General features: G+C 41.2%; 1 protein-coding gene across 2 annotated transcripts in view; it reads right to left on the reverse strand.

The window, feature by feature from the left end:
* Positions 1-12,429, reverse strand: part of KIF15 (kinesin family member 15) — a 930,781-nt gene that overhangs the window by 557,121 nt on the left and 361,231 nt on the right. For both annotated transcript variants that reach the window (XM_069211483.1, XM_069211481.1), the window contains exons 18-19: positions 10,202-10,309; positions 9,079-9,184 (exon numbers count right to left, since the gene is read on the reverse strand). In XM_069211483.1, coding sequence (XP_069067584.1) covers positions 9,079-9,184; positions 10,202-10,309 — 214 coding nt within the window. The remainder of the gene's footprint in view (positions 1-9,078; positions 9,185-10,201; positions 10,310-12,429) is intronic.

Below are 12,429 nucleotides of genomic sequence, written 5' to 3' on the forward strand. Positions count from 1 at the left end.
TTGGTCAACGAAGAGAGAAGACAGGTCAGCACTGCAGCATAAAAGCAGGAAAAGAGTTCCTGATGCGTGCAAAAGGTGTCCCACACTGGAAGATGGATTGCAGATGGGGGTCGGTGAAGAATTTCCACCAACAAGCCTTGGCAAAGGCAAATTCGCGGTTGGAGGAAAAGAGGTGCTGCCAGGGACCAGCAAGGTCTTTATGGCCATACTCAAATGTTGATTAGCATGGTTGATTTGATCTTGAATAATAATGTGTTTTTGTTTAAAAATGACTGGTATCGCCAGAAACAAGGCGTTGCTATGGGATCCAAATTCGCACCAGCATATGCTAATCTCTTTATGGGACTGTTCGAACAAAATAAGATCTGGAGCAAAGAGGGCAGTAAGTGGATCTCAGATATACTCTATTGGGGCAGATACATCGATGATTGTTTGATGATCTGGACAGGTGATGTACAAGAACTTGACAACTTTATTAACTATTTAAACAGTAATGAGTCTAATATTCATTTCACTACGGAACGTAGTACGACCAGCATCCCCTTTTTGGACGTGGAACTCTTTATTCACAACAATAAAATAGAGAGTCGTTTATATAGGAAAAGTACCTCCTGTAACTCCATTTTACATGCAAAGAGTGCGCATCCAGTCCATCAAATCAATTCAATTCCATATGGTGAAATGGTAAGGGCAAGACGCAATTGTAGTCGTGAAGAAGATTTTGGACTTTGCATAGAAGATATGAGCAAGAGATTTAAAGCCCGGGGTTACTCCTCTAGGGTGATAGATGGAGCCCGGAAAAGGGCTATACGTCTTAAAAGGACAGACACATTGGCTCAAAAATCCCGAACAAGTGATAGGACTATTCGTTGTATTGTTAACTATACCAAAACTGCTACTTTACTACACAAATGTATGAAGAAACATTGGTACATTTTAACATCAGATCCTATTCTTGACAAAATGATCCCAAATACCCCGGTCCTTACCTATAGAAGAGGTAAAACTCTTAAGAAATTTTTATGTCATAACTTCAATAGTAAACCAAACCAGGATAACTGGCTTACTATCCGTGGTAAGGGCTTTTTCAAGTGTGGACATTGTGGAATGTGTAGATGGGCCAAGTCAGGTATATCGTCATTTAAGAGTTCTACTGGTGGTCAGTACAACATCAATTTTAATATCACATGTGATAGCAATTTTGTCATTTATATGATTATTTGCAGATGTGGCCTATATTATATAGGGAGCACTATCAGACCGCTAAAAACTAGGACAAGTGAGCATTTCAGGGCCCTGAGACAGGGAGACGAAAGATATCCCATAGTAAACCATATGCAACATTGCCCTAAACAGAATAACACTTGTGGCTTTGAGTTCTTTGGTTTTGACCATATCGCTAAAGACTCTAGAGGGGGTAATAGAGAATTAGCCCTCCGTAAAAGAGAATGCTACTGGATCCTGAAATTAAGAGCGGTAGAAGATGGTCTTAACACCAATTTCGAAATGGAATACTATTTGGGAGATTGACGCAACTTCTGTTTACCCAACATTCTAACATACAACTGTCTGTTTAATATGTGTTTTTCTTTTTTACTAATCTAGACTGTCATTAATTTATCAAGCTTGATAATAATGAATTGTTTCTTAACCTATGGCCAATTGGCTTGTATACTCTATTGTGACTTATTTACAAGCAGTTTTGTTTTAGAACATGGGATTTTTGTTGTCCTTTTGAATTTTGCTCATTCTACTGTTTTACTTCTTATAAGACTATAACAATGATTATACTTTTCCTTATGAATGATTTCTATACAATGTAGCAGACCATTAGTTATAATTGTAATAAGGAAATTTTATTAATCCATATTCTATATATATGCCTACATGTATGTCACATATTATATTTATGCCATCGTGAAAGTTCACACATGATTTGAGTATGGAACATCGTATGTATTCACTATACCTTTTCTCTCTCTTCATACCACCTGGTAGCTACATTATACTTTCTACTTTGAGATAGCCCTTGGCACTTTTCTTCTTTGCTACACATTAGGGTCTTTCTTGAGACAACCGCTTCCTTGATTTTGTAGTCATTTTTATAGACTATTAGATATGTGGAGGTTAAGGAGCCTAGATACGGTTAGTTCATACCGGCTACAGTTCTCTTCGGTAAAATCACTCGTAGAATTCTAAGATGGCGCCCGATAATAGATTTTGGTCCTTCTTCTATTTCCTCACATCTGACGGGATGTTAGTTTAAAACGCTTCCGCTTCTTACGATCTACCTACGATTTCGTTTCACCGTTACTGAGAGCCTAGTGGGATTATCGCACCACGGAGTGTCTCTCTTGGATATAGATATTTACTTTGAAGATAGGTAAGGGCTTTTATTGTACTATGGGCATCTTGGATTTTCTGTAGGTTAATTTTGTATTTACTTTGGTCTGTATTTTCTTCGCATTAGGTTTCCCAGCTATATTCTTAGCTATCGATTACTCTTCTCCCCGCACTGCGCATTGAAGTAACGCATGAAGATTTCTCTATTATACGACGTATTATGGAATGTTTTGTATTTATTATAGGTCAGTTCAGGCCCGAGGGCTATACTTTTATGCCGTTTTTTGATATTGATGCTCGTTTTAGACTTTATAATTAGTCCTTTGATTACTTAATAAAACGTTTATGGTTATTTCTGCAGATTTTCTACAGAGTCTTACTAGGACTGATTTCCTATATAAAACTTATTTTGAATCAAGGTAGGCTTTATACCGTTTGAGTGACCCATTAGTAGTTTTAGGTTTTCATGGACACTAGGGTGTGTGTCTACTTCTGTTATTGTTATATAATATTATTTTTTCATCGTGTCTTGTCGGTTTACATCTCAACTTCGGTTTCTGACACTCCTTTCATTCTTGGGTTTCGGTGATTACTGGCCTTAACACGGATTTTTACACATTCATGCCATGATTTCTCTTATACATGGAATTTTCACATTAGTTCATAATTAATTTAATGTCATACTGCTCAGATACTATGGTTATCTCTTTATTATGACAACCTCCTTTGAGTAACATAACTTGTATCAAATAGATCTGTTTGCATTCGACTGTTTGGCACTTTTTTAAACTCACTTTTGGCATGGTCTTTGCTCTCACAATTTTCACGAGATGTTGGTTTCGTGTTCTGCTCTGAACAATTTTGGATATTTAATACTGTTTTAGTTATTGTTTTCATATATATTTTTTTTTGCAGCCCTGATGAAGTCCGTGAGAATACTCTCTCATAGGACGAAACACGTGTTGGCTATGGTTGCTACATGAACATTAAAGCTTTGGCTACTGCATGAATATCCGAATTTAAGGATGATTTGTCTTATATTGATGGCGAACTTTGTACTGCAAAAATAAATGGTGTATGAACTCTCTATGGTGTTATTGCCATTCCAAAGCTAAAGTCTCTATACCGTATTAACTTTTAATCATGAGTGCCCTGACAGCTGGCCTTTTCCAAGGTCTAGGAGGACTCTACCCAGGAGAAGGAGTCACATGGAACCCTCAGCATCGCAGAAGGCCCACAGGAGTAGGGGCAGCACCCACAAGTGTCCCACAGGACAGGGACACGGAATTCACTGAAGCAGTCCATGCAGCACCACAGAAGTTGCTCCCATGTCGCCGGAGGACCACGCAGAGGTCCAGGAGTTGCAGGAGGCAGTGCTGGGGGCTGGAGCTACATGTTGTCTGAAGTTCCCCTTGGAGGTGAAGCACACAAGCCTTGGCAGTTGAAAAGGATGCGGTACACGGGGTGCTGTCTTGCGCGGAGTAGAAAGGACTTACCACCACCAAAGTGCAACAGCTGGTAGAGGGGAACTCTCCGGGCCACCACCAGTGAAGTGGGACCCACGCCACTCAGGATGAGGGGAGATCAACGCAGCCGGTAGTCATTGCAGCCAGGTACCTGCGGATTCAGTGGAGTGATGTCTTCACCCCAAGGGAGATTCCTTCTTCTTATTGTGCAGGCTGAAGGTTTGCAGTCTTCTGGATACAATGTTGCAGAAGAGTTTTCTTCGTGGATCTGCAGCTTGTAGGTTCCTGGAGGGTCCAGTCGCGGTTCCGGAGGCCAGAAGTCGAAGCAGAAGTTGCAGAGGAGTCCTGCTGGAATCTTTCAAGCCAAATCTGAGGAGCCACCCCAGAGGAAGACCCTATATAGCCAAGGAGAGGGCTTGGTCACGTAACTAGGTAACTACCTATGAGAGGGTGCCTCTGACGTCACTTGCCTGGTCTGGCCACTCAGATGCTCCCAGAGTTCCCTGCCAACCTTGGAATCAAGATGGCAGAACCCAGGGACCCTCCGGAGGAGCTCTGAGCACCACCCATGGGGTGGTGATGAACAGGGGAGTGGTCACTCCCCTTTACATTGTCCAGTTTCGTGTCAGAGCAGGGACTGGGGGTCCCTGAGCAGGAGTGGACTCGTTTATGCAAGGATGGCACCAATTGCACCCTCAAAAGCAAACCAGTGGCTGGCTTGGGGAGGCTACCCCTTCAAGCCAGTCACACCTATTTCAAAGAGGGTATTACTGCCCTCTCCCAAAGGAAATCCTTTGTTCTGCCTTCCTGGGCTTGATCAAGCAGCAGGAGGGCAGAAACCTGTGAGGGGTGGCAGCAGCTAGGCTGCCAAGAAATGGTGGTAATGCTGGTGGTCCTCTAAGGAGCTCCCAGAGTGCATGGAATCATACTTCCTATACTGGCAACAGTATTGGGATATGATTCTGACATGTTTGATACTAATAATGCCCAGGTTCGGAGTTACCATTTTGTAGCTGGGTATAGGTAGTGACTTATGCCAGGTACACATAAAAATGGCATCTCTGCACTCATGAAGTCCAGTAAAATGGGGCTTGAGTTCGTGGGAACACCTCTGCTAGTGCAGGGGTGCCCTCACACACAGGTACCTGCAACCCTGCCCTCTGGGCCTAAAGGGCCTACCATAGGGTTAACTCACAGTGACCTGGTGCACCCGGTTCACGCAGACTGTAATGGTAGGTCTGCAGAATCCTTTGCATGGGCTCCGTATGAGTGGCAGAATAACTGCTGCAGCCCATAGGGATACCCTAGAACCCCAATGCCCTGGGTACCATACACTAGGGACTTACATGGGGGCACCAGTACGCCAATTGTGGGGATAAACAGTTACCAGCAACCAAATTTAGAGAAGAGAGCACAGTCACTGGGGGCCTGGTTACAGGATCCCAGTGAACACAGTCAAACACACTGACAAACAGGCCAAAAGTGGGGGTAACCAAGCTAGAAAGAGGCTACTTTCCTACAGTGTGGTTCTTTCTTGTATAACAGTTTCTGACTAACTATTGTGATATTGCAAGTGCTTTACACCCCTCTTAGATAACCTTTAGCTGCACACCACAGCTACCCCTAGAGAGCATTTGCTACCTGGACAGCTAAACAATATCACTAAGGGTGGCTTGGACTCAGCATAGAGTGTCACACCATAGGTGTACACCATAAACTGAGCCAGCCACTTAACACTTACAATCCTGGATAAACCATTTGCGACCATATCTGTCTTTCCTGGATATGCAGCACCTGGAAATCATACTCCTGGACCACTACTACCCATTCTGCGATCCTGCTGGACATTATCCAAAGTTTTCTTCATAAAGAATTTAACAAATTATGATCCATCCTTATAGTAAAGTTTCTGCCCCATAGAAAACTATTCTTTTTTTTTTTTACAGTCCAAAAAATGACAAAAGCTTCACGCTCAATCACCGAAAATCTACTTTCGGCCAGTCTCCGATTGTGAAATGAAATTCACTGTCCTTTCAATTCCCTCATATCTTTGAATCAATGTCGCACTAAAATCTTTCACACTTATCTGCACAATATGTTTTCATGATACGAACAGTAGCTTTTAAAGTTTTACACACACTGCAATTCCTCCTTCAAATGAATAAATTCATCATCACACACTTTGTTCTATTTGAATTCCACATTTTTATTCAACACACTTTGCAACACAAATATTTTCTCTGAAAACTCTGTCGCAAATTTACTTTAAAAAAAAAAAAAAAAAAACTCATCCAATCCTAGAAAAGAAGCCAATTCTTCTTTGTTCTGGAGTACAACCATCCCTGTGATAGTTTGCACCAACTCTTCTTTGTTCTGGGGTACAGCTAACCCGGTGATAGTTTGCACTAACTACAGCTTAGATTTTAATCCATTGTCCGTCAACGTATGGCCAAGAAACTCAAGCTGTTTTCAATGAACTGTGGATTGACAGTGTCTTTGCGTGCCTGAGGACCTCAAGATTTAAGCCCCCCTGTGGGTTCCCCTAGACTGTACTTCCAGACCATCCATGTAATGACTTTGTAACTGTACTGATGCCCACTGACAAGAATGTGACACCCAATGCCAAAACACAACTCTGCACCTGGATGCACCAGAGCTTCCCGAGGTGACCTGTTGGTGTGGCCGTGGACCTTGCCCCAAACCCCCCTTAAGTCCAGGAGATTGGCCCCATAAGTTGTTGTACTCTAGCTGGATTGCAGTCTTTATTTTCCTCTATAGGAGTGCATTGCAGCTTCCTGAAAAATGCACTGTCTTCTTTTAAAACTCTAAAAATTCATAACGAGAAAATTACTCACCTGACTCCAGTGATCTTGGTATCAAAGTTTATATAAAAGTAGGTGTTATTTTTATAAATTGGTGTCGGAATTCTTTATTGAGTGTCTGACTTACTGCATGAGTGTGTGTCTTTCATGCTTAGCACTACCCTCTGATATGCTGACCTGCTCAACCACACTACCCAAAGAGAGCATTTGGTATGTCATTTGTGCCTCTGTGATACCTCTGGGGATTGCTTGATCTCTGCACAGTGTACCTCATTTTGGTCCACTATATAAACATTACAAACTAGAGACCACCCCAAGTAAAAAACCACAGAATGGACAGAGAAAGAAGGAACATTTTCTTTATTAGAAAAACCCTCACCCACCAGGTTTATCCCTTGGTGGCATGCTTCATCATAGGGTTTCTTCCTGTTCCACTGCGGAGCAGGACATGCTACAATCAACTAAATACACGGGAGCACTGTTGTAGTATCACTAATGTGGATCATAAGGGGGATAGGGGTGGTGGGGTCTTGGGTGAGTTAAAAATACCTGTCTCTAAATGATTTTGATGATTTACTAGATCTCACTGAGACTGTATGATTGAAAAGGGGGCATCGAAGCAGGGTGTGTTATGTACCCTACTTTCTCTTAGAGACATGCTTGTGCACACTCATCCACGCCACTTTTGCAAGAAACTGGGTAGTATCAATTACCTACCACCACCCAAAGAACATTATCCATGTGGCAATTGTAGTGTGTGCCATCTCACAAAGGCTACTAAACGGGTCACCTTTAATGACAATACAACATGGGACATAAGAGACTTCTCCAATTGTAATACCCAACAAACGGACTATATTATCACTTGCCCATGCAACCTACCTTTTGTAGGTATAACCACAAGCAAAGTTAAGACCCACATTTGTGAACATCGCAGCAACCTGAGGGGCGGACATGCTACAACCAAAATGTTTACACATTACAAAGAAAAAGCACACACAGTGAAGGATTACCAGTGGGTCATCCTGGCACACAAAAAGGAGTTTACCAGCGAATCCATACTGTTTGAAAAGAACATTGATGGATCTATAAATTACGTACACACCAAGTATGTCTTAACGAAAACATCCCTTGGAGCCAGCTGATGAAGCATTAACATCACATTAATCATCACCTGGAGGCATACTTCTGATTTTGACAGGTGCACCAGGGTAAAACAACAAAGTTTCTGACCAATTAGTCATGCGTATACCATTGCGCCTACATAATTAACAATACTATCATTCATTTGAAAGCATGTCACACCAAGGGATAACCCAGGTGGGTAAGGATTTTTATAATAAAGAAAATGTTCCTTCTTTCTCTGTCCATCCTGTGGCTTTTCCTTGGGCTGGTCTTTAGTTTGTCATGTTACATAGACTATAAGGAGGACAGACTTAGCCCAATTACCTCCCCCCCTTCCCCAAAATCATGTGCCACAGTGGTCACACTGCCCACAGACATTGGTGTCAAAAGTAAGGCCCTTCACAAGTCACCAAGAGAGGGGAGGTCTTGAGTTCCAGCACTTGACTGCAAAAAAGAAGACCTGTCCACATGTTCTAAATACTGTGTGAACTCCTGCTAGTATCACCATAGGCAATTAACGTGAACATGCATGTCAGTACAGTGAACTGTTTCATGGTGACTGGGCTCAATACCTTGCAACACAAGCACACATACCCTGCAAACCCTGTCACAACAGTCAGCAGTGAGGCCTTGTCAAGCCAATGCATGCCCTTTTCACAGGAGATAAGTGAAAAACAGGACAGTAACTGCAATTTTTCTTCTGTGATTGTCCTTTTAACAGAAGATTGTATGGAGTTGACCGTTTTAAAGTTATCTTAAATGTGCGGCAGCAAACTATTCTTGTCCAGAAGTGATATTTCAGAAATGAGAAGGGAGGCCTGGGCTGACCGCCGATTCGTGAGGACTCTCGACACATTCGGTCTCTGAGAAGGATTCTTAGGAACAACAGCATAAGAGGGCTCAGCAGACCTGGTGACTGACAACATTATGGAAACCAAGGCAAGCTAGAACAGGACCAATTTCCTGATCGTTACTGCACAGACTGTGTGCTGAGCCTCCCAAGAATACTTCATATTTGAAAGTAAGGAAAACTCACCCTCACGTGTATGACTGGGTGAAAATGTATGATTTACACTTTTTGTCATCCACTCTCATCATCAAACTCTCTACATAAATGTACCAAAGCTTCTTTAGACAGTCGACTTCCTCGATCTCTGTGTAAGAATGAATTCGTTTTAGGAACTTTAAATATGTATGTCCCAGGAAGGACTAAGAAAAGGATGCGGTCACAATAACATTAACACAAAAACCTTTTTAGGCACAATTTTTTTCAAAAAATAAATGTGATAAATTAAGCTTTAAAAAATTAAAAGCAACGTTACCATCATTCTTGCCTTCCGTGTCCTGGCGCAGTTTTTCAAGAGTTTTGATTTTTTCGTTTAAGATGTCCTGCTCTTTGCTCCAGGTAGCTTTCTCTGAAGTGAAGTGCTGTGAATGTTAAAGTAACAGTTGACATTCAATAGCAACTTAACTCTACTGCATGTATTTCACTGTAAGGAAACAGTAGAGGGAAAAGCCTTATCCGACTGCAACATTCTTGCACATTTTTAATCATTAGAACCAACCTCCTATGTAACATATGACAATAACTGACCCAAAGGGTGACGTTTTTAATCAGTTCCTGAAATACCGAATACAAATAAGGATAATAAACTAAACCTATCCCAAAAGGAATGTAAATTGGAGCAGCTCTGACTGAAGGCAAGGAGGATGGAAAGATGGCTGAATAGCTTTGATAAAGCACAGACCGCAGCAAACCACTAGACGATGTGGCTCTCACAAACTACTAAAGCTTGAAAGTTGCAGACACATTTCATCAGAGACCAGAAAGAAAGGAATAATTCTGTTGGCATCGGTGTATTCTTGATGACATTCGGATACCATATTCGGTGGTAGCTAATGCATCATAGCTATGTCGGGCCAAAAAGATTTGGGAATATATAATATATGGGTTGGGTGTGACACCCCCACCAAGCAGAATCTAGCTATAACTCTAGATACAAGGGAAGTAATCAATATTGATCAAGGAATACCCATATGAATTAGGCTGTTTTCATAACATTAATGACACAAACGTTCGTTCCGATTACCCTTATAAAAGTTAAGCTCAATAGGGTCTCAGTTCCCACACTCTATAGACCCAGGGGGGCTACATACCGGTGTCTAAACTCCCATCTAGCTTGCTCAAGCAAGAATGACGTAATCAACACTTAGGTATGACACACTTGGGGCAACTTTTCTTTGCATAGCATTTAGAGATTTGCGTTTGTCAGTCTGTTAACATACAAACACATTTTCACATTTCTCTTTGCACCGGCATCCAACCGGAACCTTTTGTGGTAACTGAAGCACAAATGAACTCCATTTGCGTCACAAAAAAAAACTGTAGCTTGTCTGGCTGTACTATTAAAAAAAATGAAGGTATCCAACACAAAATATATTTACCTCTTGCATTTGAGTGGAGTGATGTTCAAGTTTGTTTAATTGCTGGTGAAGTTTCATATTTTTACTTTCTTGGTCATCCAGTTTCCCTTGAAGGGTATTTACATGTTCCTGGAAGAAAAAGAAAAGACTGTTGAAATGGAATACGTCCACAATATCTTTTCAAAAAGTACCTATATTTGGGAGGAAGACATTCTACTTATGGGGTATACAAAAGTCAGTTGACCTCGTGGCACTCCAAGAAGAAACAGTAATTACCACCTGCTACACCCCGCTTTGACACAATCGGGCTTACAGTTTTCTTCCATTAAGTTCCAATTCGTTGTTGTTGCCATCTACAAATAGAAAGCTTTTCACTCCTTAATCTCAATCCTAATGAACAAGTATTTTTCAAGGATTTTTCAAGTTTTCCTTCCAGTCAAAAAGCCTACTCAACTTTGGTTGTTGTGCATAGGCAACTGAAACCAGAAAATCCCAGAGCCTGTGTAAACCACTTTCCACATGGGCTGGATTTATGAGGCATGGAAGCTTTATCAAACAGGCTAATTACTGGATGAAATTAAGGAAAAAACAGTTCCTTATAAAAGATGCTATTTAAAAAAAACCAAAAAAAAACTGAATGATCATCAGCTCTCGTGCAGCTCCTCCCAGGCGCACACTTTCCACAGCCCTGCCTTGTACAGCATCAGGAGCTAGTGGGCATCTTTTAATGTGCTTGGTAACAGAGCACTACTTGTCATGCACTTCATTTCCAAGCACCATTCGTTTATTTGTGTTTTTTTTTTTTTAACCTTTTCGCCATGACAGCTTTCTGCAGCCGGGCTGCTGCCTAAATACAAATTCAGCATGCTCAGTATTTCCTGCTCCATGTGCACTGCAGGCTTTCAGTACACCTGGTGGTTTGTAGTCCTCTTGCTACCTTGCCATTACTGCATTGAAGGTCTCCCCCTAAAACGTTCAGATGTTCAGCATGCCCTGCTCCTTGTGATCAATCATTGAGCCTCTGTTAGAATTTAGTGCACTTACTGTCCACTGCTGGCAATCATTCACAAAGCTAATAGGTCTGGCTTATAAGCTGAAAATGCTAGCCATAAATATTGGCTTTGACAAGGCTTTTGTTGATAATAAAGATGTCCTTGTTTCAGGAAGGAGGCGGCAGTGTCACTGGCCCTTCCACTGCAAAATTCCTTAGTCCAGCCGGGTTCTACTGAAGAGAACAGCAAAGAAGAAATGTATATGCTATCAGATGTCCAAAGACTTGGTATTCTACATTGATAACAAGGTAGAAGCCGCTGCATGTCATCAAGTCTTTCAAGAAAGAAATCTAGGTAAATGCTTAGATTGAATCCAATCATTAAGAAAGTAAACAAGTGTTGACAGACATTTGGTACCACCCAATTAGAGAAAAACTTCAACTCTCCAGTATAGTGACCAAGAAAAGAGTCAAAGAAACACTGTCGGAAAACTCTTACCATGAAGCATTTTCTGGAGAAAAAAAATATGAAAAAACAACAAAAAACAAGCTCAAAAAGTGAAATGATATGCAAACTACAATTTTGTAGATTAAGATGTAAGATTTCTGTCAAATCACTCGACCGTTTGAAACTAAAAATGACATTTAAACTACCCTTACCTAAAAAATAATCTTTATTAAGTGCTTGTTATTCTTGAGGTGAGATTCGATGTCAACGTTCTTCTTTCACTACTTGTAAACTCGTTGTGGGGATGCGGTAGAGTTGTGGAAGTGTGCAGTAAGGATGCTTATGTCGGGGGCAGTTTTTTCCAACTGTGACACCCTAGGTCTAAAGCAATACTTCAATTTTTCTAACTTGTTAACTCAGCCTGGAGTTTAACTTTCGATCTTCAATGGCAGACACAACTGCTATAAAATAAAATTACTGTAGTCTTCACATTAATATTGTGTGCAGATGTATTCATATTCAAGAGTGTGTGTGTCGGTAACAAATTTCCATTCTAAGGATATTAGTTTTTTTATTTTCTTTTAAACAGAACATCAATATCAGGACAGCATGCCATTTGGCAACAGTGTATATTCAACCTCCACACATACTCTAAGATGCCTACATACCTCTCCAAGACCCAAGGAGGAGAAACAGACTCAGTCTGCATTCATGAGAACCGAACTAATAGGATTCACCACAAAGGCCTCCAGTTGGGCATGAAGACAACTAACTACATAAAAAAAAAAAAACACACACACACACACACAC

The sequence above is a fragment of the Pleurodeles waltl genome, chromosome 10 (genome assembly GCF_031143425.1).
Source record: "Pleurodeles waltl isolate 20211129_DDA chromosome 10, aPleWal1.hap1.20221129, whole genome shotgun sequence".
In the NCBI taxonomy this organism is placed as follows: Eukaryota; Metazoa; Chordata; class Amphibia; order Caudata; family Salamandridae; genus Pleurodeles; species Pleurodeles waltl.